This window comes from Macaca thibetana, chromosome 10 (genome assembly GCF_024542745.1).
Source record: "Macaca thibetana thibetana isolate TM-01 chromosome 10, ASM2454274v1, whole genome shotgun sequence".
In the NCBI taxonomy this organism is placed as follows: domain Eukaryota; kingdom Metazoa; phylum Chordata; class Mammalia; order Primates; family Cercopithecidae; genus Macaca; species Macaca thibetana.
The window spans coordinates 92147339-92175259 of NC_065587.1; the positions used below are offsets into that span (position 1 = coordinate 92147339).

Below are 27921 nucleotides of genomic sequence, written 5' to 3' on the forward strand. Positions count from 1 at the left end.
ATACTAAATGTATAAAACCACAGTAATATTATTTTGCGGGCTATCAAATATGTAGAATTTAAGTACGTGACAACAATAACATACAAGGTAGAAGGGGGACAAACGGGTAATAGTGCCCTAAGGTTTCCCCACCATCTTTGCAGTGGTAAAGGTACTAATTTATGGTAGACTCAGTTAAGTCAATGATACTCATTATGATCACTAAAGTTACCACTAAAGGAAGAGGTAAAGAAAGGATAACTTGGCTGGGCACAGTGACTCATGCCTGTAATCCTAACACTGTGGGCCAAGGCTGGTGGATCACTTGAGGCCAGGAGATCAAGACCAGCCAAGTCAACATGGTGAAACCCTGTTGCTACTAAAAATATATAATTAGCCAAACAGAGTGGCTCACATCTGTAGTCCCAGCTACTTGGGAGGCTGAGGCACAAGAATTGCTTGAACCCAGGAGGCTGCAGTGAGCTGAGACTGCACCACTGCACTCCAGCCTGGGCGACAGAGCGAGACTCTGTCTCAAAAAAAGAAAAGAAAAAAGGGGAGGATAACTAAAAGCCACTGAGGAGAAGAAATTGAATAAAACCAGAAACAGGGACAAATGAAATGCATAGAAAATAAATAGCAATATGGTAGCTTTGAACCCAAACATATGCTAATATTAGTCATTAGTAACTAATAATATGAGTAATTATAAATGGAATAAGCATTCCAAATAACATGCTTAGACTGATTTAAATTAATATGTGCCTGCTTATAAAGGCACATATTAATTAAGACATCACATTAGAATAACAATATGGATGAAGATATTCAAGTAAATAAGAATCAAAACAATGCTAGATGTTTTAAAGTCTCTGACATCAGACTTCAGAGCAAGAGGAATTACTCAGCATAAACTGATACATTTTATAATGATAAAATGGTCAGCCACCAAGAAAGTGTAACAATTCTACTTGTATAAGCACTTGATGACATAGTCTGAAAATAAATAAAGCGAAAATTGTCAGAAAGAAATAGACAAATTCACAATCATAATCATCATGATAAATTTTAACATACCCCTCAGTAACTGGCAGAAAAGGAGACCAAAACCTAAACCAAAACCAAACCAAACCAAACTCAATGAAACAAGACAAAGTAAAAAGAGTGAATATGGCCAGGACCGGTGGCTCACACCTGTAATCTCAGCATTTTGGGAGGCCGACTTGCGCAAATCACCTGAGGCCAGGAGTTTGAGACCAGCCTGGCCAACATGGCGAAACTCTGTCTCTACTAAAAATACAAAAGCATGGTGGTACACATCTGTAATCCCAGCTCCTCAGGAGGCTGAGGCCTAAGAATTGCTTGAACTCAGGAGACAGAGGTTGCAGTGAGCCGAGATCGTGCCACTGTACTCCAGCATGGGTGACAGAGTGAGACTCTGACTCAAAAAATAAAAATAAAAAAAAGAGTAAATATATAAAAAGTTTCAACAGAATGGACTTACTGATGTATATAAATATCTAACTTTATATCTATAAAATGCAGAATACATATTCTTTTCAGCTGCATATATTGATAGAACATTGGTTATTCTTGACAAAAAAGAACTCAAATATTTCAAAGAAGGGAGATAATGAAATGGTGTTTTCTAACTGTAGTGGACTTGAGTTAGAAGTTGATAAGAAAAAAGATAACTAGAAAATCAACTATGGTTGGAAATTAAACAATACAGCTATAATAGCCCACAGGTTAAAAAAAAAATGTGATAGTGGAAATTAGAACTGGTTTTGAAATGAGGGAAAGCTAATAATCAGCCTGGGAGGATGAAGCCAGTTGCACCTTCTGATGGAGGAAGGTCTGGCAGCAGGGAAAATGGACTCTTGTAGACATCCCCCTCGCACCCTGCCGAGCCCCACTGGCCACACGCTCTGGGCTCCCCTGGGCCCAGCTGGCCATGTGGGCTCCAGCCAATGTCACAGGGCAGGCTTAGCAACTGCTTCCACTCTTCAGGAACTGGCTCACCAGAGGTCTCAGAGATTCCTTTGTACCTGGTGAGCCTTACCTGCACTACGTGAGGGCAAACCAGGTGGGCTGGAGACCTCCACTGGGTCTTCTCAGGGCTGGGCTGCAGCTGGAGGAGGCTTCCCTGAAAAGGTGTAGGCAGCAGTCTTGTTGCACACATTCCTGCAAGTCCAAGGTTATGTGACCTCATGCTCTGCCTTGTTTGGAGATAACAGACAGACTCTGCGGGGGAGTGGAGAGAGGCACTGGACAAGGTGCTGCTCAAAGGGAGGAGCTCAACAGCTCAGGGCCCCTGGTGGACAGGGCTGTGTGGGACCCAGAGCTGTGAAGGGTGTCACCAGCAGCAGCTGCCACCACTCCTCCACCCGGTGTCCCTGGCCCCCAGTGCGAACGCTGAGGATAGCCATGTGGTGGAAGGTGCCTCTGCTTGTGGCACTCATTGTGCTGAGCACCCATATCTGGACCATTCAAAAAGAATTCATAGACATCAGTATTTTATGACATCAAAAGAGCTTGCTGTGGCTTGGTCCAATGAGGACATTATGGAAGAGTACATGTACAGGTTGCTGGAGGTACAGCGAGCCCAGCAGAAGGTTGGTGGCATTCCCAGAACTCTCTTCTTCAGCTGAATAGCCTAGAGCCAGGGGTGATGGCAGCAGGGGCTCACATGGGGGGGGTCCCACGTCTGCACCGCACTTCTGAAGACAGGGCTCAGGGGACCCTTCCTCCTGTGGAGGGCACACAGCCTTCCTCATCTTTACCCATTTCCTTGGCCATCTGCCCCTTCCTTGGGTTGCATCTCCATCCGTGGACCCTGGGAGGCTGCAGGAGCCCTGGGCACAGGGGGTTATGCTGCTGCCCAGCCACAGTGCCCAGGGGGGACTTCACGCCAGCCCAGGAGGGGAGAATGTAAGGAGGGGCAGGGCAAAAGTGAGTGTTCTTGGTGTGTATGGGAGTATGAGTATGTGAGTGTGTTATTGATATATGTAAAAACATGAGGGTGCTATTGGTGTGTATCAAGGAGTGCGTGTGAGTGTGTTGGTGTGTTGGGGCATGAGTGTGAGTGTGTTAATGAGGGCTGGGCATGAGTGTATGTTGGTGTGTGTCAGGCATGACTATGAATGTGTAGGTGTGTGTCAGGGCATGAGCGTATGAGGGTGTTGGGCATGAGTATATGTTTTTGGCATGTGTTGGGCATGCATCTGTGTTGTGTGTGTAGGGGCATGAGTGTGAGTGTGTTGGTGTGTGTTGGGCATGCATGTGTGAGTGTGTTGTGTGCTGGGCATGAGGGTGAGTGTGTTGTGTGTGTTGGGTATGAATGTGAGTGTGTTGGCATGTGTTGGGCATGAGTGTGTGTGTTAAACATGAGTGTATGTTGTTGGTGTATGTTGGGCATGAGTGCATGTTTTTGGCAGGTGTTGGGCATGAGTGTGTGAGTGTGTTGTGTGTATAGGGCATGAGTGTGAGTGTGTTGTGTGTTGGTCATGAGTGTGAGTGTGTTGTCTGTATAGGGGCATGAGTGTGTGTTGTTAGTTTGTGCCAGGGCATAGCTGGGTATCATCTCATCCCCAACATGGATTGCTGAGCCCCTGACTGGGTCAGGTTTCTTGATCATTTCTAGGCTGTCCGGTGAGACCTGTGCCCTAGCCTGCCCAGACTTCCTGTCTGGATTGGTTTTTTCTCTACGTTTGGGTGTTTCTTGAGTTTCATGGACTTCCGCATAAAGGAATGGAAATAACTTTTAATCATTTCTTATAGAAGCCTAAGAAACATGCACAACAGCATGGTGCAGCTCTGCATTCACCTCAGTGAAAACTGGCAAGGTAGACAGTTACGAGCAGTCAGCACCCATATGAAGCAGAACAGTGCCATCCCCCAGAATCCCCTCTGTGATCCCATCTAGATTCTATCCCTGCAAGGAGTCCTGCTGATCTAGTTTCTAATCCCAGGCATTAGTCTCGCCCATTTCTCACTCTGTGTAAAATGAACCACCCAGTGTGAGCCCTCTGTGTGTAGCTGAGGCTCAGGTGTAAGGAGGAGGCAGCGTATTGTCAGGTGTGGCTGTGGCATGCGCAGGCTTACTGCTGCATAGGATTCGATTGTGTGAGTGTGTCATACCCTATATGTTTATCACTGTCAATTTGACTGTCAAGCATTAGCTATTGGGAATATTCCAGTGTGTATCTGAAGTGCACTTAGTGGACTCTCTTCTATTGACCTGCAGAGAGATTGTACATGGCCCTGTCTAGCCCTATTTATACGACACGCACATGACAACCTTTTATCCACTTTCCTACTTGTTTCTCTGCCTTTTTTAAAAATTCATGAAAAGAAAATACTTAGCAACTGTTTGTATAATTTCTTCTTGACAAACGTGGATAATGATATTTTTAACAGACTTGGAGATGGGCCTCACAATTTGTAAAAACTATGATGAAGACATTGACATTGACCATTGCAAGAAGGCTCAGGAGAGAAAAAGGTCTGAGAATAAAATCAACCCCAAAGCATCATGAATCTCTCAGGAATGGATAATAATATCAAGGTGGACCTTTGCGAGGAGGCTTAGAAAGGCCATCAGAGGTGATCCTGGGGCAGAATGAGGGTCCCTGGCCCTCTCCCACCTGGTGTCAGGGCTCCCTCAGTGAAGGCAGAAGGCTGGCATGTAAGCAGACAGAGCCTGGCCTCAGTGCCAGGGAGAGCCCTCTGCCTACAGCACGGCTGGCTGGACATAGCAGGCACCTGCAGATTCTACATGGCCTCTGTCCCCGGATGAAGCTCTCGCTTTGCTTCCCAGCCCTGTACCTTCCTGAGACCCTCGAGATCCAGGCAGACGATGTTCTCCCTGCGGTCCTCACTCTTCTTTTGTTCTTGGGGATTGGAGGACTGTCTAGTTTCTCTGGTCTCTCAACCTGTCCCTCTAGTTCCTGTGTTGTAAGGATGTGTCCTAGTCAGTCTGAGTTCTGTCACCATCCTCCCATGTGAGTTCTGTCACCATCCTCCCATGACCCATGTGAGCTCAGAACTTGAGGATGCCCTGAATCAGTTACAGGAGCAGCAGGGCTAGTCTCGCCCTTCCATCTGTAGCCTTGCTGTCAACTGCAGTGCTCAGTTGGTGGGCACCCAGAAGGATCATCCCTTGGGAATTCTATTCTCTCCCCCAGAACACACAAGGTGAGAGCTGTTCATCCAGCATCATGTGTGCTAGGGAGATTGTGAGTGGACAGGATGCTTCAGGGGTCAGGTGATGGCCCAACCAGGCATGCTTTCAGGAATCCCCAGGCTCAGGTGGGAGCATTCAGCCACCTGCACCCCTTGTCCTGGTGGAGGCTTGGGCATTTCAAGCCCCGTTCCTGGGTGACTGTTTTTGTTTTTCATTTTTTGTAGTTTTTAAATACATCTTGACCCCCTACTACATGCTAAATGCTCTCGATGCATTACATTTTTCTGATTTGTATGTTATACTTATTTTGTTTTCAGGTGCACTGCACATTTGTCATGGATGCCTGACCTTGGTTTTCCCAGTTCAACCTCCTAAACATCACCTGTAATGTGGAAACAGGTAGTGGCAGAGCCCCTGATTTTTCGCAGCAGAAGTCATCTCTTCCTCTACAGTATGAAAGTTTGTAGTTCTAAGCCTATGCTGCACTAGCAGAATTAAAGGCATCTTAACTACTTCTGGGTCTGTGAACAGTTTTGCACTCTTTCCTATTATTTATTTGCCACGAATGTTGCTGGCAGTGATAAGCAAGGGAGAATTCATTATCATTGTTACCTTGGCTGCAGGTGCAGAGTGTTGAATAAACAAAACTCCCCAGTTGACTTGAGGCAGTTCATGTAGGATCCCTCTGCCAGTTGGTTGGTGTATCCATCCATCCATCCATCCATCCATCCATCCATCCATCTGTTCCTTCATTTATTCATGCATTCATTCATTCATTCTTTCTTCCATTTCTCTATGCCATCATCCATCTACTCAAAAGGAATGCAGACAATTTTGTTAACCACACATGACCCTTCTGTTTCCATCTCAGGAACAGGCTTACAGAGGGTGACTCTTCTGCAGAGGGGCCAAGTCCAGGCCCAGGGGTCAGAGATGGTCACTGAAGCTGACATGAGACTCTGCCCTCTGTGGACACTGAGGGATGTCTTCTTTAGGGTTCAGATGGCAGCTCAGAGGATGACAGCTCCAGTCCCCATGTCCCCCAGGCCCCATCTGGTGCATAGGTTCCCCAGCTGGGACTCAGCCTGGCCTTCATGTCTGTTGGCACCACTCACTGTCTCTGGGAGAGGCACCGTGGTGACAGACACCCATCCTGATGAGCAAGCTTCTCTGCTGGGGTCTTGGTAGGGGAGCAGCCTTGGAGGGGCAGAGAGATGAGGGTCTGGGGGGAGGGGGTACATGGATGGGCCAGAAAGGCAATGCAAAGCCCTCTGGGGAGTCTTTCAAACCTGAAGTGCTCCTCTATCCTAGGTTTTGGGGACTTTGATTTGAATATTTCTTGGTAGGAAGTCTGCGTTTTTCCTGTCTGGCTCATTCTCATGAATTTGCCATAAGGGTTGATGGGACAGAATTTTCAGAAACAGCTCTGGGAAGCTCCATCTGTCATGGTAAAAAGATGAGGCAGCTTTGGTCCTTTGATCCACCTGTGTGCAGGATTTGTAACATCCCCTCACAATTTGACAGGACATATTTATATCACCAAGAGTGTGTCTGTGTGGTCAACGAAACCAATCTATTGCTGACCCTTGGTTTTGAGAGCACTCAGGCTGCAAGGGGTGGAGCCCTTGTTGATGGACCTCATGCCCACTGTTCTAGACAAGCACAGTGGGTTCTGGTCAGCATTGCTCACTGATGGAAGCACCTTTACCTTCAATTCCCAGTTCACAAGGAAGGCCTGGTGTCCCGCTCTTTTTCAATTTAAAGTTATGATTTGAGGTCAGATGCACTTAAGTGCACCAGGCGGCATTCAGTGTTCATGCCACACTCTTTAACATTTGGGCTTAGATGCTGGGTTATTTGGAAATTTCCTCTGATGATTCTCATGAGCCTCTAGTTGGGCACCATGGTGAAAATAGGCATGACCAATTCTGACTGTGGCCTCTCTCTCTTCCGATTTTACGGAATTAGAAACATGGCCTTTTGGGAACTTAAGGGCACAGTTTTGCTCAATTATTGAATTTGCAACAGTTCTATCTGTGGTGCCCACTCTTACACAGCCTAAAAGTATATAAAAAGACACATTGCAGGGCTAGAAGAAAAACCAGCAGCCCCATCATCCTCATGGGAACGTTTCAGGCACCTCTCTTAAGAACTGCAGAACCCACCAAGTAAAACTCAGAAGAGGCTCAAGAAATTTAAGAGCTCACTAAACATATTTGATCTTTGTTATACAGAATATCACCCAACAACTGGAGAACATTCATTTTTTTTCACCTGATAGAATATTTATCACAATTGAACATATTCTTAATAAATTTTAATCACATAGAATATGTTCTCTGTGAAATTTACGTAGAAATTAAGGACAGAAATATTTGAAAATTCAGCTACACGCCTGTAAAGAACACATGGACTAAAGAAGTAATCCCAGTGCAGATTAGGCTGCACTTTTAAAACACTGGAATTGAAACCTGAGTAGCAAACTTATGGGATGCTGCTGATGCCATGCTCTGAGGGTTGCCTCCAGATCTGGAAATGCACATGCTAGAACATATCGGATGCTGCTGATACCATGCTTTGAGGGTCACCTCCAGATCTGAAAATGCACATGCTACAGAATGAACAAGATGCAACTGATGACCTCCCTTTCAATGTCAAGAATCAAAGAAGTGTAAACTGAACTGGTGAAAAAGAAAGAAGAAAATCATAGCAAAAAGGCATAGGTGAGTGAAAGAGAAAGCAAAGACTGACAAAAAGGATCAAGAAATCCAACAGTTAATTTTTTGAAGGTCTAATAAAATATCTAACCCTGGGTAAGGGAGAGCTGGAATTAGAGAAAGCGATCACAACCCACACCAGCAGTGAGGAGGGGCCTCAGGACAGATCCTGCCAACCTCAGAAGACAACAGTGAGACATTTTAATCAGCCTGCTGGCAGGAATGGCAAAGATGAGCAAGAACTGGGAGCTGCAGCTTCTCCGGCAGGAGGACACATGGGGGTTCAGGCACACTTTGAGCATGATCAACCTGACAGGGCCACTGTGCTCCTCAGGCCCCCACGGTTGGCCACTTTCAGGTCAGTCCTGTGTGGAAGTGCACCCGAGTCTCTGTGTCTCCTCCCATTGAGAAGCTGCAAGAAGGTGGTCATAATTGTGTTCATCATTCTGGCCACAGTCCCGTCTCTTCCTGTGTCCACCCCCAGTCCTGCCCTTACTACCAGTCCCCAAGGCAGTGGCCCAAGTTCTGAGACATTTTTTGAGGTCATCGATCTACATACCACATAGCCAAGGTAGGGTCAGTTGCTCCAGCATGGGCCCCCTTGTGCATGTTGGTGCATTAATATGTGGTGCAGGCACCGCCATACCCTCCCAACCTGCTCATCCCCTGGCCCTGTTTACCTCCCAGAGGCTTCCCCAGGAGTCAAATAGAGCTCGGATCAGTTCCCCTCAGGATAGTCTGACACGGTGGCTTGGTGCGGGCCCAGGGAACTACAAAGAGGCAGCGCTGGGTGAGAACACACATTGGCCAGTGCTCCCAGGGCTTCTCCCAGCCCCTGGTCCCTTCTCATGTTTGTGGTTGCCTTCCACACCCATCCTAGCAGGGCTCTAGCCTTGTATTTGGCTTCTTTCTGGCCCCTGTGCTGAGAGCAGGTATTGCAAGGCCACAGAGCAGGAGGGGGATGTGGCAAGTTAGCTAGCAGGTGCCAGAGAGGGTGGAGAGGATGATCCCGGCCCCCAAAGCTGGCCCCTCCCCCCTGTACCCTCCCGAGGCTCCCTGAGGTCATGGACTGCAGCCAGGGTCACAGGCAGACATGGCTCTTCCCTTAACTGCTCAGGACTCAGTGCCCATTATTATTCCTAAGCGTTCCCATCACTCTGCCAGTCCTGGGATGCAGCCCCGTGAAGGCAAGGCAGGTGGGCTTGAGAGCTCCTCCCCAGTCTTATCAGGGCTGGACCAGGGCCAGAAGAGGCAGCCCTGAAAATGTGCAGGCTTGTGTGTAGCATACATGCCTGTGGGTCCAAGGCTATGTGACCTTCTGCTGGCCTTCAGTTTGGAGATAGTGGGAAGAACGCTGTGGGGGAGTGGAAAGAGGCACTGGACAGAAGTACTAGTCAAAGGGAGGCTCAGCAGCTCAGCGCCTCTGTTAGGCAGTGCTACGTGGGGTCAGAGCTGGGAAAGGTGTCACCAGCGGTGGTGGCCACCTCCTCCTCCACTGAGTTGGCCTCCAGTGCCAACTCCGGAGACAGCTATGCAGTGGAAGGTGCCCCTGCTTGTGGGGCTCATCGTGCTGAGAACCCATGTCTGCAGCTGCAAATTTGTAGACATTGATAAGAACTCGAAGGATTTCGCCAGTGCTGTGGAGTATGCTGTGTTTCAGTTCAATGAGGACCAGGAAGACGAGTTTGCCTACAAGTTTCTGCAGGTACGCCGGAGCCAGCACAAGGTGAGCAGCTGCTGTCTCTCCCCATGAACCGTGAATTCCCCGGCGCCAGGCCAGGGCTGGGTGGATCCTTGGTCTGCAGGAAAGAGCAATGGCATTCCAAATTCAGAAAATATGCATATAATTTAAATACAAGGTATCATTAGGAGAGCTCCAGCTTTCTATTTTACTTCCTTAATGAGGGTAGCCCCTGCAAACAGGGCATGGGTGCAAGCGTGTGTTGGCTTGTGTTGGGCATGAGTGTGTGTGTTGGTGTGTGTCAGGGCATAGATGTGAGTGTGTAGTTGGTGTGTTGGGGCATGAGAGTGTGTTTGTGTTGGTATATTGGGACATGAGTGTGTGTGTGACTGTGCAGTTGGTGTTTGTTGGGCATGAGCATGTGAGCGTGTTAGTGTCAGAGCGTGGGTATCTGTGTTGGTGTGTGTTGAGGCATGAGTGTGTGTGTGTTGGGTTTTGGGGCATGAGTGTGTGTGTTGGTGTGCGTTGGGGCATGAGTGCGTGTGTGTTGGGGCAGGAGGGTGTGTGAGTGTGTTGGTGTGTGTTGGGGCATGAGTGTGTGTGTGTTGGGGCAGGAGTGTGTGTGAGTGTGTTGGTGTGTGTTGGGGCATGAGTGTGTGTGTGTTGGGGCAGGAGTGCATGTGTGTTGAGTGTTGGGACATGAGTGTGTGTGTTGTTGGTGTGTGTTGGGGCATGAGTGTGTGTTGGGGCATGACTGGGAGTGAGTTGGTGTATGTTAGGGCATGAGTGTGTGTGTGTTGATGTGTTGGAGCATGAGTGTGTGAGTGTGCAGGTCATGTGTGTTGGGGCATGAGTGTGTGTGAGTGTGTTGATGTGTTGGAGCATGAGTGTGTGAGTGTGTAGGGGCATGAGTGGATATCATTGTCACCTGCATGGATTGCTATCCCCAAGAGATGTCTACTTTTTAGACAACTTTCAGGAGAGATGTGAGCTCCAGCCTGGGAAGATTTCCTGGTTGGATTTGATTTCTCTCTCTCTGGGTGCTTCCCGAGTTTTATGAACCTCTGTTTACAGAAATGACTATAACTTTTAATAACTTTTTATAGCACCCTAATAAACATACTGAAAAACAACCTTAATATTTATTTCAATTAATATTCTCAAGTACTTTTGTGCGGTCTTCACTCACATAAAGGACACAATACTGCAGCCCCCAGGACTCCCCACCCCAGGTTACCATCTAGATCTATCTCCCAAGGGATAGTGCCATTCTGTTTACACTGCTTGTACTGCTGTGTAGGATTCAATCATGTGATGGTCCACACCCTGTGTATTCATTGTCCTGTCAATATGACTGCTAGGTATTAGACATCAAGAAGAGTTCTACAGGAAAGACTCTAGTGCATGCTTTAGGTATAGTGAATGAATATCTGTTTTTGTAAAAAAAAAAAAAAAAAAAAATGGAGAATTAAGAGAAAAATTTGAAACAAGAAACTTGAAATAAAAAATAAGAGAAGAAAGATTGCACAGGATATGTATATCTTTATTTGCATGAATATTAACATTCACCTCTTCTGGCAACTTTTCTATTTGATTCTCTTTGTTTTTCTCATTCCAATTTCTTCTTGACAGAGATGGACGTTGATATATTTAATGGACTTGGAGATGGGGCGTACAGTTTGTAAGAAACATGATGAAGACATTGACAATTGCCCATTGCAAGAAGGCACAGAAGAGAAAATGGTTTGAGAATAAAATGAACCCAAATCATGAATCTCTCAGGAATGAAAAATAATGTCAAGGCAGGCCTTTGCGGGGAGGCTTAGGAAAGGCATCTGAGGTGATCCTAGGGCAGAATGAGGGTCCCTGGCCCTCTCCCACCTGGTGTCAGGGCTCCCTTAGTGAAGGCAGAAGGCAGGCATTTATTTGACAGACAGAGCTTGGCCCTCAATGTCAGGGAGAGCCCTCAGCCCACAGCCCAGCTGGCCGGACACAGGTACCTGCAGATTCCGCAAGGCCTACGTCTCTGGATGGAGCCCTCACTTTGGGTCCCAGCCCTGTACCTTCCTGAGACCCTCAAGATCCAGGCCGACAGTGTTCTCCCTGTGGCCCTCACTCTTCTTTTGTTCATGTTCTTGGGGACTGGAGGATTGTCTAGTTTCTCTCGTCACCCAACCTGTCCCTTTAGTTCCTGCTTGGTAAGGATGTGTCCTGGTCAGTCTGAGTTCTGACACCATCCTTCCATGACCCACACGTGATCGATGGGATCCTGGAGCTTGAGGATGCCCTGAATCAGAGTTACAGGATCAGTGGGGCTGATCTCACCCTCCAACCCCCAGCCTCATGGGCAGCCTCCCTTTGGGGTAGGTTCGCAGCTGCTGTTCAGTTGGTGGGTGACTGGCAGGGCCATCCCTTTAGTAGGCCCATGGTTTCCCCCAGAACACACAGGGTGGGGGCAGCTTATCCACCCTCATACGCTCTTTGGAGGCTGTGAGTGGACAGGATGTTTCAGGGGTCAGATGATGACTCAACCAGGCATGCCTTCGGAAATCCTCAGGCTCAGGTGGGAGGATTAAACCACCTGTGCCCGTTGTCCTGGTGGAGCCTTAGGCATTTCAAGCCCTGTTCCTGGGTGACTGTTTTTGCTTTTTATTGATTTATTTTTGTATTGTTTAATACATCTTAACACCCTATTGCATGCTAGATGCTCTCAATGCTTACATTTTCTAATTTGAGTCTTACAATTTTTTTTTCAGGTGCGCTGCACTTTTATAGTAGATGTTCGATCTTGGTTTTCCCAGTTCACCCTCCTGAACAGCACCTGTGTGGAGAGAAGGTGGTGACAGAGCCCATGGTTTTTTGCAGCAGAAGTCCCCTCTTCCTCCAGAGTGTGACAGTCTGTAGTCCTAGATCTGTGCAGCCTGGCAGAATTAAAGGCATTTCAAAGCACTTTCTGAGTCCCTGAGCAGTTTTCTCTCTCCTATATTGTTTATAAGCCATTGATAAGCAATGGCGAATTTATTATCATCATTATTACTTTGGTTGCAGGTGTAGAGTGTTAAATAAATCAAACTCCCTGGTTGATTTGAGGCAGTTACTGTAAGGTTCCCACCAGTTGGTTTGTGTGCTCATTCGTCCACCCATTAATTCTTCTATTCCCTCCCTCCCTCCCTTCCTCCCTCCCTCCCTCCCTCTCTTCCTTCCTTCCTTCCTTCCTTTCTTCCTTCTCCAGTTTCTCTATGCTCTCATCTATCTACTCAAAAGAATGCAGAACATTTTGTTAGCCACATGTGTCCCCTCTGTTTCCATCTCAAGGACAGGCTCACAGTGTGTGGCCCTTCAGCAGGGGGGTCGGGCCCAGACCCAGGGGTCAGAGGAGGTCACTGAAGCTGACAGGAGGCTCTGCCCTCTGCAGACACCGAGGGCTGCATGAATCACAACGATGTCTTCTCCAGGGCTCAGAAGATGGCAGCTCCAGTCTGCATGCCCCCACCTGATCCTGATACCTGTGTTACCCATCTAGGACCCAGCCAGGGCTTCATAGCTGTCAGCATCCCTCACTGCCCCTGGGAGAAGCACTGTGGTGACAGACACCCATCCTGATGAGCACGCCTCTCTGCTGGGGTCTTGGTGGGGGATCAACCTTGGAGGGGCAGAGAGATGAGGGGATCGTGTGGTGGGCGGACCTGCGTTGGACAAAGAGACAGTGCAACAGTTTCTGGAGGAGTCTTTCCGAACAGAAGGGCTAGGGAGTCTTTACTCCTCCATCCTTGGTTTAGGGGGTGATTTGAATGAATATTTCTTGGTAAGAAGTCTGCCTTTTTCCTGGCTGGCTCATTTGCATGAATTTGCCATAAGGGCTTATGGGACAGAATTTTCAGAAACAGCTTTGGGTAGCTCCATCTGTCATGGCAAAAAGATGGGGCAGCTTTGGTCCTTCAGCCAATTTCTGTGCAGGATTTGTGGGCAACATGCTTCCACAATTTGATAGGGCATATTTATATTACCAAAGGTGTGTCTGCGTGGTTAGCAAAACCAATCTGTTGCTGGCCCTTGGCTTTGAGAGCACTCAGGTGGGGAGGGGTGGAGCCCTTGTTTATGGACCCCAGGCCTACTGTTCCGGACAAGCACAACCACACCCTCCCTGAGCTCTGGTCAGCATTGCTCACTGATGGATGCACCTTTACCTTCAATTCCAAGTTCACAAGGAAGGCCTGGCATCCTGCTCTTTTTCACAATATGCCAGTTGTTTTCTACCTTGAGCCACACAAAATCCCACTGGTTTCATTTTATATTTCTCTTAGGGATCAAGCATCACCTCTATTTGTAGAGCAACAGAAAATTTGGGCCTAAATCGGAAATACATGAAGTCCTCAGGTGTTCAGTGCTTGGGGCCATGGCTGTGAAGTGGTTCTTTAAGGTACTCCAACATTTTAGAAATTGTGTTTACTGCAGTTTAGTATTTTGTCCATGGCCTGTATTCTTTAGTTCCGGCTCTCACAGAAATTAAAAACATGGCCCCATTGCAGATTTCACTGAGTTGATGGTGTCCAGTAGTCATGAGCTACGTAAGCAGCTTTGATAGGGTTAGTAAATTTTGTGCCTGCCACTCTTGTTAGTTATATCATGACCTCAAATTAGTAGAGTTTTGAATAATGTGTCAATATCCAAGATCAGCCAGAAGAATCCACGAGTCTGTCTTGTGTCCTGGAGAAATCTCTCTGGATTTGGCTCAGTCATTAAGTGGCCTGAATAAGTAGGAAGTAAAAATTTATTTGAAAGTTATAGTACACAAAATTGACATATATTTCTAAATTCTAGATCTCTGTCAAACCCCGAATGTTTTCTACATCTTATCGGGTGGCATGTTTTGAAGCAGCAGGGCTCTTTGGAATGCGTTTGCTGAGACCCCTCCTAAAATTAGGACTTAATTGAAACCTCAGCATTGGAGTGAGGGAGTCTGAAGAGAAACACAGGAGAGCTATGTCCCCACACACCTGACACTGTAAAATATGTGTCACTGAAATCATCTCCTTTAACCCTCACCACAGCCCCCTCCCCATCTTCATATTAGGGCACTGAGCTACTCTTGTGGTTAATTACTGGGATTTTCTGAAATTGAACTCAGGGCCAAACGAGTCCACTACCCATATCACCAACTGCCCTTCTAACTCTTGAGTTTCCAACCACACGGATCCACAGGCATTCAGTAAAGAACAAATCAAAGGCTTAGGAACACTTGCAACTGCCACTTATCTCCTTTTTCTGATGTTTCCCAAATGTTTTTTTTTTTCAAAACAAAATCACCCACTACAAATCTGCTATTATTTATTTCCTTTCTCCTGTTAGCACAGGAATGCAATCAGCAGATCAAAGCAACAAATCTATCTGTCACGAAGAACCCCTTGTCTGGTCTCCAGCCATGCCATACTCATCTTTTGCCCCATCTGCTCTCTGAGCTCCACAGACCCTGAATGGCCTCCTCCCATTCCTCTTCCAGCCTCCTGGCAGCACCCCACTTGAAGAGTTCTGCTGCTTTTTAAATGATGATACCCATTATCTCTGCAATGGTCTATATTTTACACAGACATGTCCCAGGCTTACATCCTGTGCATTGCTAGAAAAATCTAAAATGCCGTCTAAATCATACATAACCTCAAATTAGTTCTATATTTTAAAATTTATTTTAAAATATAAAATATATTTTATATTTTCTATATTTTAAAAATACAGTCTGTAATTGATTGGAAATGTCAAAAAAGGCTGGTCTTTCAAAACAGATTTTGAGAAACACAGGAAGTTCTATTGGCTATGAGGTTTATCTTCACACTGATTTTCTGTTCTACGTATTAATTCAGACATGGTCAATGTCTTTGCCTACACTGTCATTTATCTATTGACTTTTATGTCTTCTGTGGATCAAAAGTCCTTAATTTTATAATTTTTAATGTGGGGTGTGGCATTTTATACTAAACATTTTTAGAGTACTCTTGAAGTCTTTTCCTCTCTGCTTATTTTTTGTCTTCTTGACTTAAAAATTTTTGGCTTCAGAACTATCAAATAAAATGTTGGTCACTTATCTTTTTTTTCCTGCAGTTCTCTTATTTTTTGCTAGATATTTGTTAGACTGCAATGATGATATATAAATGTTTTGATGACTGTATTTTCTTGTCCTATTTTTTCCTTTATTTTTGTTCCTGTATTAGTTTTCTATGCTATATAACAAATATCCACAACATTAGAAGATTAAAACATCTATTTATTATTTGAGTTTCTCAGTTTCTGTGGGTCAGACTTATCTGGGTCCTGTGATCAGAGTCTCATAATGCTGAAATCAAGTCGTCAGTCAAGACTGTGGACTCGTCTGAGGCTTGGGGTCCTCCTCCAAGCTCATATGAGTTTACTTTAGGATTCTCAATTCTATTCCATTGATCTCTCTATATAACCTTATGTTGGTACCATACCATTTTGATGACTGTAGCTTTATAGTAAGTTTTGAGACTGGAAAGTATGAGTCTTCCAACTTTGTTCTTTTTCAAGATTGTTTTTTATAGTCTGGGTTTCCTGCATTTTCTTGGGTGAATGGGTCCATGGAGTTCCCCACTCTGTCATCCTGAAAGTAGAACTCTTCTCTAGATTCTCCTTTAAGGACTCACTGGTTAGGTAAGGTCCATGCAGGGAAATATGCCTTTATATTTTCTCAGAGCAACGGATTGGAGACTTGAATTACATCTACGAAATAGTGTCACCTGTGCCCTATAACCTGACTTAATCCCAGCAATGACATTCCGTTATATTTCTATGTCCCACCCACAATCAAGGGGAGGAGATGATACAGAGAGTGTATCCCTGAGGGGATATCTTGGTTTTTTTTTTTTTTTTTTTTTTTTTTTTTAAGATTTCTATCTACCACCGTTTCTTATCACTTTATTTTTTGCTTTCAGTTCCGTTTTGCCATAGATTAAGATTGATAGACTAATTTTTTTTTGGTTCAAATTTGTCCAAACATTTTTCCAACTTTTTTTGAAAAAACATTTTGGGCATCTTTTGTTTTGATAGTCTTTTATAGACACTATGCTGTGGGTCTTTTTCAAAAATCCAATCTGTGAGTCTCAATATTTTATTTACTGAGGTATTTTTATTACTGTTATACTAGATATCTTCTCTGTTATTTTCAAGCCTTTCTGTTTACTGTATTTTCTCATTTTGTGTTTGTACACCCTCCTACTGATGTGCCTTTGGATGGATAAGCTGAAGTTCCTTCTGCTTCTTCGACTCTGTTTCTGTTCCTGTGGTTACTGCTCACTTAGCTTCAGGACCATTTTCATGCTCATTTCCCCTATGGCCTCCAGTTTCTGTCAAGATGGTGAACTAGCACAGGCTGCTGGCTTCTTTCAGAAATCAATGCTAGAGAGACTACAGAAACGAGAAGGAAACAAATTCTAGTGACCATCAAAGAATAACAAAACAAAATCTATGTGAGACTCCTGAGTGACTAGAGGCTACAGATTGGCTCTTGCTTTGAAGCAATTTTTCACCGTCGAAACTGGCAGCAAATTCTAAGACTGCAGGTACCAGGGCCCCAGGAAAGAACAGGACAGTGCAAGATTCCTTTCAGTAACAGGAGTTGATGACAACCAGTGGGGTCAAAAGTCTATTTTCAGGGAATTACATGGCCCATCCCAAATCTCCTGGTATGGTGGTATGAAGGGTTGAGACTATTCGAATGTTGAGGAGGGGTGAATATATTTTGCATGTAGAGCTTGTAAGTGTGATTGAGGATCTTGGAATGGGGAGATTATCCTGGATTATCTGGGCAGTTCCAATGTAACACACAGGTCCTTATAAGAGGGAAGCAGGAGGGTCAGAATCAGAGTCAGAGATAGAGATGTGACGGCAGAAGCAGCAGAGAGTGAGAGAGAGAGAGCAAGCGAGAGAGGTTTGAATATACTCCACACCTGGCTTTGAATATAGAGGAAGGGGCTGTGTTAGTCCAGGTTCTCCAGAGAAAGAGAATCAATAGCATATTTATATATTTATTACAGGCACTGGCTCACACAATTATGGAGGCTGAGAAATTCCATGACCAACCACCTGCAAGCTGGTGAAGCAGAAATGCTGGTGGTGTAATTCAGACCGAGTCCGAAAACCTTCTTTCTGAAATCACTGCTAGAGACACTACAGAAGTTGATGGTGGTGTCTTAGCCTGAAGGCCTAAGAACCAAGAGCTCTGATATTTGACAAGAGAAGATGATGTTCCAGCCCAAACAGGGAGAATGTGTTTGCCTTTCCTTCACCTTTCTGGTTTATTCTGGCTCTTCATAGATTGAAAGATGCCCATCCACACTGGTGAGGGCAGATCTTTTTTTGCTCTGTCACCTATTCAAATGCTAATGTCTTGCAGAAATGTCCTTATAGACATACCCTCACAGAAATAATGTTTTACCAGCTATCTGGACATTCCTCAGCCCAGTCAAATTGGCACATAATGTTAACCATCAGAGACCATGAGCTGAGAAATGTAGTCAGTCTCCAGAACTGGAGGGGCAAGGAAATGCACTTTCCTTTAGAGCTTCCAAAAGAAATACAGCCCTGCCCATACCTTGATTTTAGCCCAGTGAAAGCCAGTTTGGACTTCTGACCTGCAGAACTGTGAGATCACACAGTTGCTCTTTGAAGCCACCAGATTTGCGGTAAGTTGTTACAGCAGACACAGGAAATGAATGCAAGTGGGTTCCAATTTTTGAAGACTGTCAAAATTGCTTTATTAAAAGCATTTTTTAAAGTTACTCTTTTTTATTTTTAATTTTTTAAACTTCATTTTATTTTGGGGAGTACATGTGAAAGTTTGTTACATAGGTAAACTTGTGTCACGGGAGTTTGTTGTACAGATTATTTAATCACCCATACATTAAGCCCAGTGCCCAATAGTTATCTTTTCTGGTTCTCTCCTTCCTCTCACCCTCTACCCTCAAGTAGGCCCCAGTGTCTGTTGTTCCCTTCTTTGTCTCCGTAAGTTCTTATCATTTAGCTTCCACTTATAAGTGGGAACATGCAGTATTTGGTTTTCTGTTTCTATGTTTGTTTGCTAAGAATAATAGCCTTCAGTTCCATCCATGTTCCCATGAAAGACATAATCTTGCATAATCTTGTTTTGTATTTTTTTATGGCTGCATAGTATTCCATGGTGTATATGTACCACATTTTCTTTATCTAATCTGCCATTGATAGGCATTTAGGTTGAGACCATGTTTTTACCATTGTGAAGAGTGCTGCAATGAACATTTGCATGCATGTGTCTTTATGATAAAATTATTTATATTACTTTGAGTATATACCCAGTAATGGGGTAGCTGAGTCAAATGGTAGTTCTACTTTTAGCTCCTTGAGTAATCGTCATATGCTTTCCACCATGGTTGAACTAATTTACACTCCCACCAACCCTGTATAAATGTTCCCTTTTCTCCACAACTTCGCCTGCATTGGTTATTTCTTGACTTTTTAGGAGTAGCCATTCTAACTGGTGTGAGATGGTGTCTCATTGTAGTTTTGATTTGCATTTCTCTAGTGATCAGTGATATTGACCTTTTTTTCATATGCTTGTTGGTCACATGTATGCCATCTTTTGAAAAGTGTCTGTTCATGTCCTTTGCCCACTTTTTTAATGGGGTCATTTGTTTTCCTCTTGTAAATTTAAACAAAGCTCTTTATAGATTTTGGATATTAGACCTTTGTCAGATACATAGTTTGCGTATATTTTCTCCCATTCTGTAGGTTGTCTGTTTACTCTGTTGATAGTTTATTTTTACTGTGCAGAAGCTTTTTAGTTTAATCAGTACAATTTGTCAATTTCTGGCTTGTTGCAATTGCTTTTGGCATCTTCACCATGAAATCTTTGTCAAAGCCTATGTCCAGATGGTATTTTCTAGGTTGTCTTCCAGGGTTTCTATAGTTGTAGGTTTTACACTTAAGTCCTTAATGAATCTTGAATTCATTTGTGTAAATGGTGGAAGGAAGTAGTACAGCTTCAATTTTCTGCATATAGCTAGCCAGTTATAGCACCATTTATTGAACAGGAAGTTCTTCCTCCATTGCTTGTTTTTGTCAACTTTATCAAAGATCAGATGGTGGTAGGTGTATGGCTTTATTTCTGGGCTCTCTATTCTTCTCAATTGGTCTATGTGCCTGTTTTTGTACCAGTAACATGCTGTTTTAATTACTGTAGCCTTGTAATATGCTTTGAAGTCAGGTAACTTAATTCCTCCAGGTTTGTTCTTCCCACTTAGCATTGCCTTGACTATTTGAGCTGAATTTTGGTTTCATATAAGTTTTAAAATTGTTTTTCTAATTCTGTGAAGAATGGCATTGGTAATTTGAGAGGAATAACCCTGGATCTATAAAGTGCTTTGGGCAGTATGACCATTTGAACGATATTAATTCTTCCTATCCATGAGCGTGGAATATTTTTCCATATGGTTATGTCATCTCCGATTTCTTTGAGCAGCGTTTTGTAATTCTTATTGTAAAGATCTTTCACCTTTCTGGCTAGCTGTATTCCTAAGTATTTTATTCTTTTTGTGGCAATTGTGAATGGGATTGCCTTTCTGATTTGACTCTTGGTTTGGCTGTTGTTGTTGTGTAGGAATGCCAGTGATTTTTGTAAGTTGATTTTGTGTCCTGAAACTTTGCTGTAGTTGTTTATCAGCTGAAGGAGCTTTTGGGCCAAGGCTATGGGGTTTTCTGCCTTTTGCAGTGGCATGTTTAAACCTCGAGGACACTATCCTAGGTGAAATAAGCGAGATGCAGAAAGACAAGTACTGCATGATCTCCCTCATATGTGGACTCTAATGAAAAGTCGAACTCATAGAAAGAGAACAGAATGGTGATTACCAAGGGTTTAGGGGTGAGGAGAGAGGGAGATATTGGTCAAGTGGTACAAACATTCAACTGTAAGAGGAATGAGTTCTGGAGACCTCATGTGCAGCATGGTGACTATAGTTAATAATAATATATTGTATACTTGAAGTTCGCCGAGGGAGTAGATCGCAGGTGTTCTCACCATAAAAAAAAAAAAAGTAACTATATGAGGGGATGAATATGTTAATTAGCTTGATTGTGGTAATCATTTTGCTATCTATTTAAGCATCACATGTGCACCCTGTAAACAAGTTTTTATTTGTTAATTATACTTCAATAAAGCTGGAAACAAACAAAAACCCTGCAACTACTGCTCCCCAAAAGACCATAGAAATCTCAAAATGAAAGAAAAATAAAAAGATGGAAATATTTGAAGAAATTATAGAGATACATTTTCTAAAATTAAAGGAAGACAGAAGACCTCAGGTATAAAGATTTGGTATCAATAAGCTATGCTACATAAGAAACAGCCTCAAAACTGATAGCATGCAGCAGTGAGGATTTACCCCTCCTTTAAAAGTATGCAAAGTAACAGGAGCAGCTCTCTGAATATGTTCAGAGAAAGCCCAGATCAAAAATTTCTAAGTAATATCAACATGATGGTGTGTGTGTGCATGTGAGTGTGCATTCTTGTGAAAGCCAGAGGGGCATGAAAGTGTTAGGGGTATATGATTTGGATCTTTTACCTACTTATCAACCACCACCACATACTTCTCCAAAGTCTAAAGCCTAGAAATACTGCTTTGCTTCAGTGAATGTGTGTGTATCAGTCAGCTATTGGCCCAGAAGTGCTGCATAACAAACCACCCCTACCCTGTAGCTAACCACAGTGAGCCTTCATTTTCAGGCACATAGGTCTACAGGCTGACTGCCCCTTGGCTGGTCCAGGAGGCTTGGCTTTACTTCAGGGTGTCACAGCTGGCCTCACCAAGGGGAAGTCTGCTCTACATGCATCCTGGGGCCCAGATCAGGTGTTCCTCGACTCAGTGAGTCTCTATGAAAACATGGTTAACCCTGACCAATAATACAAATGGTACAAATCAAATCAACGGAACATAATCATCTATCCCATGAAGAAAGGCTCGACTGAAGGCAAAGATATGAAGAAACAGGGATTGTCACAGGTCAATACTTCTCTAATCAAACTGGGATCTGAATATTAGCAGCATTTGGATCACATGGGGAGCTAGTTAGAAATGCAGAATCTAGGCCTTGCCTCAGACCCACAAACTCAGCACCTGCCTTTTAACAGGAGTCCCAAGTGGTTCATGTGCACATTAATATCAGGAAGTTGCAGATCCACTACACTGATTTTCAAACTTGGCTGCAGATTGGAACCCCTGGGGAACTTTTAAAACAGCTGGCTTCCTGGACCCTGTTCCAGAGATTCTGATTTTATCAGTGAGGTATGCCCTGGTGTTTTAAATCTTCATCAGTACCTTTAACATGCAGCAGGATTCAAAAATCATGAATACATAATTAGGAAGTGATGAACATTTTGGCAATAAATAATAAATTTAAATTTGCCTAAAGCTTTACATCAATTTTCCATCTAGTCTTTTATTACACAAAAGTACTTGTGTAACATCATGAAGATATTGGAAAGGGATTGTTCACTGCAATACTGTTTGTAACAGCTGAAAATGAGAAACATCTGAATAATCCACTCATAGGGAAAAAGTTTAAATACAGCATAATGCATTTGCACTCTGCAATGCTTTGCCACTTGCCTGACAGATTCCTGCCCTTATGTATTTTCTGTATGTTGCCCTGGCTCATAGAACCCATTGATCTTTGAAGCCTAGGAAGAATGCTCATCTCTCTGCCTCACCAGGAACTTTCTGGACACTGATTTGGGATTTTCACAGAAAAGCAGAAGCTTTGAGAACTTAACAGGTGCATGCCCCCCTCCTCCCACTAAGGGCCAGACCTGGGCATCAGAGTGGGCCATGTGACTCTCACCCTGGCAGGACAGGGCAGGGGGGTACTGTTGGCCCAAGTCAAGGGAGTTCAGAGGCCAGGCATTCAGGAAGCCAGACTCATTGGCACAGGTAAGCAGAAGATGCCAGAGGGGCCCTGTATTAGTCAGGGTTCTTTTAAAGGGACAGAACGAATAGGATATACATATATATATATGTATATATATGCATATATATGTGTATATAGTTAATACTTAAACTCCCCTTTATATATGTATAAACAATATATATATAAATTATATATATATATATAAGGGAGTTTATTAACTATTAACTTACATGATCACAAGGCCCCACTATAGGCTGTCTGCCAAACTGAGGAGCAAGGGGAGCCAGTCCGAGTCCCAAAACTGAAGAACTTGGAGTCTGATGTTCGAGGGCAGGAAGTATCTAGCATGGGAGATAGATGTAGACTAGGAGGCTAGGCCCGTCGTCTCTCCTTTTCACGTTTTTCTGCCTGCTTTATATTCGCTGGCAGCTGATTAGATTGTGCCCACCAGATTAAGGGTGGGTCTGCCTTTCCCAGCCCACTGACTCAAATGTCAATCTCTTTTGGAAACACTCTCACAGACACACCCAGGATCAATACTTTGTGTCCTTCAATCAAATCAAGTTGACACTCAGTATTAACCATTGCAGGCGCCCGACTCTGAGGGCAGAGCAGGAGGCATTTGCCTGCTCTCTGTGACCCTGTGAGAGCTGTTTAGACCAAAGGCCTGAGGCTGGCAAGTGGGAGGTGTCCTCACTGGGACAGGACACAGGTGCTGAATTACATCACAAAGCGTAACTTCCCTACAGGGCGTGGACTCAGAAGGGCAAGAGAGACCGGAGACCAGGACCCACAGAGACCCTTGACTGGGCCACAGGCATGAACTAAGAGTGCCAAAGACCCAGGAGAACCACAGGTCAGGTCGTCACCCAACCCCACAGGGAGTAAGAGGGAGCTGCAGGCAGAGCAGGCTGAAAGTCCACCAAGGGCTGAGGCCACAAGGCCTCTGAGGCAGCCACAGTTTTCGTGATCACACCGCACAGGACTGAGAAGCAGATAACAAGAGTGACGTGCGCAGGGGTAGGCATAGACACATCAGGGCCTAAGGGGAGAGGAGCTCTCCCTAGAAACACAGATTGCTCTCAGGATAAGGAGGGGAGGCTGGTAGAGAGACCCCTTAACTGGCATTCCTGGGTGGGTTTCCTTGGAGAAAGAGAGGGCTAACCCCAAGAATGACCCTAATGGCCCTGTCTTGAATACAGCTAGGCTGACGCTAACAGGAGGCAGTGTGTGGCTCGAAGATTCTTGAATCCAAAGCAGCAGCCGCGGCCACCCCATCCTGCCCACAGCTCCAGCCCTGAAAGGACGAGGAGACTTGACTGTGCCTCTTGCCCAAGGGACCATGCCCAGGTGCCGGTGGCTCTCCCTGCTCCTCCTCACCATTCCCCTGGCCCTGGTGGCCAGGAAAGACTCAAACAAGAATGAGATGGCGGTGTTGAGGAAATTAAAACCCGTCAATGCCTCAAATGCCAACGTAAAGCAGTGTCTGTGGTTTGCCATGCAAGAATACAACGAAGAGAGCGAGGACAAGTATGCCTTCCTGGTGGTCAAGACGCTGCAAGCCCAGCTGCAGGTAAATGTGTCTCTCCATATAGGTGGACATTTTCATGTGGCGGCACAGTTGAAGTCAGACTGAAAGAGTGGCCATATGAGAAAAATATCCGTATGCAAAAATCCTAAATATGTGAATGCTTAACAGCGTAGACATTTCCACAGCATCAATAAGGCAGTGAACACACAGAGCGCCTTCCACAAATGCTTGGGCTGTTGTTCTAAGTCCTTTGCATAGACTAACTCGTTTAAACCCCAAACTTCTAATCAAATGTTCATGTATTTGCTAAGGTTGGGAGACAAATAGAGCGCTAGCCATGAGAAAAGATCTGATAAAGAAGGGTGGATCCAGGTGAACCCGGACCCAACTAGCAGACACTCCTTCATCTCCTGCTGTAATCCTTTAATGCCAAATGCAAACAGATTTAAGTGGGTATCACAAGTAGCCTTGATTGCATTCAGTCACTAATGAATTCAACAAATACTAATGTCCTGCTATAAACCTACTGCTATTCTACTCACTAAAGACTCAGCAGAGAACAAGACAGACAAACTCATGCCTGCATGGGTCGTTATGGACTGTGTGCTGAGCTGGTGGGAGGGGCTTTGGGTGGGGAAACCCTAGAGGGTGGGAGGTTTCACTGGAATCTGGGGGACTGGGGCCTAATGTGGCTGAGGGGGCTGTCCCCTGGTCAGGCCTGTGTGAACCTGAGCATCTCAGACCCAGGAGAGCTGATGGTTCTGGAGAGCCCGCCTTTCTCCTCTCAGTCCTCACTGAGCATGCAGCATGCCCTGGGCTTGGGGACAGGAAATGGAATGAGAAGGCCTTGCCTTCAAGGAGGTGACAAGCTGGAGAGGAGCCTTTACCCAAGTGTCCGGCTCCCGGAGGCTATGGAGTGCTGACTGGTCTTGGTGTGAACAGGGCTCCAGGCAGTGGGCCTTAGCCTTCCGCTAAAGCTCTGTCGTGGGGTGAGGGAGGAAGGAAAGTGGAAAGGACGAGAGTGAGAGTAATTTTTTTTTTTTTGCCAAAACTTAAAAAAAAATACAACTTTTTTGAATAAAATTGCATAACTGCTAACCAACAGGTCACAAATCGTCTGGAATACCTTATTGATGTAGAAATTGCCCGCAGCGACTGCAGAAAGCCTTTCAGCACTAATGAAATCTGTGCCATTCAAGAAAACCCCAAGCTGAAAAAGGTATGTGATGAATCACCTGTCCGTGATGGCCTGGGGAGCTCTGAGCCCAAGAGAGAAAGCTGAGGCATGCAGACCTTCTCTTTGAGGTCTGGGTGGCTCCCAATGTTTAGCCCCAGATAGCCAACCCTGTGGCTTTTAGAGCAGAGGATCCAGGGCCACAGAATATGGTGGAACCCTCTGAGCTTCTTTCTCATCCTTCATCCTGCAGAAAGGATGTTGTCAAGACCACTGCTATCTCAAGGGCTCCATTGACTTCTGGTCTTCTGAGGCAGGCACACCGGACAACACATAATCACCAAAAGCCTGTCTTCTTGGGTCCAGACCAGCCACCTGCTATTGCTGGGCCCACAGTCACTCATCCTTGTGCAGACACAAAAGGAACTTCATTCATTCACTCATCCACTCATAGAAACTTACTGAGCACCAGGTGCTGTGTGCTTTGCACCAGGTCTATTCTGGGTGCTGAAGATTAAGCGATGACTAAGCCAGATGGTGGCTCCACCCTCCTGGGTTTACAGCTGATTTTTGCTGGGGTCAGCGCAGGTTTCCAGGAAGGCTGGGGCAAACCCAAAGACTCCCAACAAAAGGAGGACTTGGCCCAGGGGCTTTTGGCTTCAAGCCTGTATCTTTTTATCTTAGATCAGCTCATATGCCAGTACTTGGTCCCAGACTGATGAAGGCCTGAGCATTCTGCAGGTTTGCCCAACAGGTGCATCACTGCCCCTGTCTTTACATTAATGGTTCTCCAACGTGAGCAGGCGTCACAATCACTTGGCGGTATTGACAAACCCTGATGACTGCTGCCTATAAGGTCATCTTGATCCAGTACTTTTTATTGCAGATTTTCAATACTCAGCAGGGACTAAACTTTCTACTTTCTGACTTTGTCTGCCTCTTAACTCCTGGAAGTGCCCCAGTGATTTCAGTCTGTTTGACATGGCCTTTGCAGTTTGTCCAGGACCACCATCTCTCTGCCTCCCCATCTATCTACGCATCCGTCCATCCATTCATTATCTGTCACATACACATAGGATATTTTATTTGTTGTTTCAATGATATTTTGAAAGAAAAGCAGAGTTCTTTGGAAGAAAAGATATGTTAGGCCCTAACATTTTATAAATTGCTCTTGACTTGTTATTAGAACAAAAGGGATTTACAAATTTTATTTTAGATTCAAGGGTACACATGCAGGTTTGTTATAAGTAAATTCGTGTCACAGGGGTCTGATGTACAGATTATTTCATCACCCAGGTAGTAAGCAGAGTTCCCAATATGGTATTTTTTTCTTATCCTCTCCCTCCCCTGCCCTCTATTCAATAAAATAACATATTTTAGCTAACAATTAGAATTGTTTTATTTACACTGCATTAAAGAGAATTAAAATAATGTCAAGTTTATATCTGAACTTGTACCACAATGTTAGGATTATTAACATTTCTTGTCTTCCTGTGGTTAAAATAGAACAGAGATCCCTCTGGGAAACTCCTGATGGCTATGAAGTCTACAGCCTCCAGCTCTGCAGATTCCTGGGAGCATCGCTTGAGGGTGGCGACCCATCTCTCAGCACATTCCTAAACTGACACCTAACAACAGGACAATGGGTTTTCTGTTTTTTTCGCCACTCGACTGATTTTTGTTGTTGTCATCTTTTTCAGAAATTAAGCTGCAGCTTTTTGGTAGGAGCACTTCCCTGGAATGGCGAATTTACTGTGATGGAGAAAAAGTGTGAAGATGCCTAATGGTGTTTTGGGGTATCCGTCCAACCTCCGCGACTACTTGATCCATGAAAATAAAACAATGGCAGGTGGGAGGCTGTTCCCAATGTGCTTTCTTCATGCATGCCTCTCTGCTTGGTGTTTTGTTTTTCAGTTTCATAGTATGTGGGGACAGAAGATGGGCATGTCCAGCTCCTCTTTCCTGGCACCGAACACAGCCACGCCCCTTTGGTCAGCTTGATGGTAGACCCACCACCAAGTACAAAGGATAGGGTGAGGCCTGATTCCATTCCCTACAGCAAATCAGAGGAGGAACCCCTTTTGCTTGGGTAACAATCCCTTACAGAGGTCTGCACTCAGTGGGTGCCAATTCAGCAGGTTCCATCTGGATGCTTCCTTTGGCCTGAGGCTCTTCCTGTCTAAGAGTCCTGAATGGACAGGTCATTTGGGCTGGGGGACCCCTGTGGCAGAACTAGTAGCCCTCCCCTGTGCGATCTCTATAAATTGGGGGATTTGTGTATCTTTCTATATGTATTAGTCTGTTCTCACACTGCTGATAGACATACCTGATACTGGGTAATTTATAACGATAAGAGGCTTAATTGACTCACAGTTCCACATGGTTGAGGAAGCCTCATAATCATGGCAGAAGGTGAATGAGGAACCAAGTCATGTCTTACATGGTGGCAGGCAGAGGGCTTGTGCAGGGAAACTCCCATTTATAAAACCGTCAGATCTTGTGTGATTTATTCACTACCACAGAAACAGTATGGGGGAAACCACCCCCATGATTCAATTATCTCCAGCTAGCCCTATGCTTGACATGTGGGGATTATTACAATTCAAAGTGAGATTTCAAACCATATCACTGTGTAGGTAAACAATGGTCACAAAGAGAGACGGGTGGTGGCAATAAATCTTGAAGGATAAACTGTATTACATTGTTTGC

General features: G+C 44.8%; 2 protein-coding genes across 4 annotated transcripts; both read left to right on the plus strand.

Annotated features, from left to right (window-relative positions):
• The first annotated feature begins 9226 nt into the window (after positions 1-9226).
• On the plus strand, positions 9227-12512 carry LOC126929305 (cystatin-12-like). Its single transcript, XM_050745509.1, has 3 exons — positions 9227-9607; positions 11195-11305; positions 12319-12512. The coding sequence occupies exons 1-3, from the start codon at positions 9413-9415 to the stop codon at positions 12403-12405; spliced, it is 393 nt and encodes a 130-aa protein (XP_050601466.1). The 5' UTR covers positions 9227-9412; the 3' UTR covers positions 12406-12512.
• Positions 12513-23251: 10739 nt separating this feature from the next.
• On the plus strand, positions 23252-27096 carry CST8 (cystatin 8). Of its 3 annotated transcripts, none has more exons than XM_050745524.1 (4): positions 23252-23527; positions 23710-24080; positions 25144-25257; positions 26913-27096. In XM_050745524.1, the coding sequence occupies exons 2-4, from the start codon at positions 23850-23852 to the stop codon at positions 26994-26996; spliced, it is 429 nt and encodes a 142-aa protein (XP_050601481.1). In that variant the 5' UTR covers positions 23252-23527; positions 23710-23849; the 3' UTR covers positions 26997-27096. The 3 variants fall into 3 exon arrangements, with proteins under 3 accessions (XP_050601481.1, XP_050601480.1, XP_050601483.1); XM_050745523.1 differs by having other exon boundaries at positions 23252-23363; XM_050745526.1 differs by having other exon boundaries at positions 23252-23363; positions 23714-24080.
• Positions 27097-27921: the final 825 nt, after the last annotated feature.

Coding starts and splice junctions, on each gene's coding strand:
- LOC126929305 (XM_050745509.1), top strand. CDS start 9,413: ATGCAGTGGAAGGTGCCCCTGCTTGTGGGGCTCATCGTGCTGAGAACC. Junction 9,608..11,194: donor TACGCCGGAGCCAGCACAAG/GTGAGCAGCTGC, acceptor TCTTCTTGACAG/AGATGGACGTTGATATATTT. Junction 11,306..12,318: donor AAGGCACAGAAGAGAAAATG/GTTTGAGAATAA, acceptor TTTTTTTTTCAG/GTGCGCTGCACTTTTATAGT.
- CST8 (XM_050745524.1), top strand. CDS start 23,850: ATGCCCAGGTGCCGGTGGCTCTCCCTGCTCCTCCTCACCATTCCCCTG. Junction 24,081..25,143: donor CGCTGCAAGCCCAGCTGCAG/GTAAATGTGTCT, acceptor GCTAACCAACAG/GTCACAAATCGTCTGGAATA. Junction 25,258..26,912: donor AAAACCCCAAGCTGAAAAAG/GTATGTGATGAA, acceptor CATCTTTTTCAG/AAATTAAGCTGCAGCTTTTT.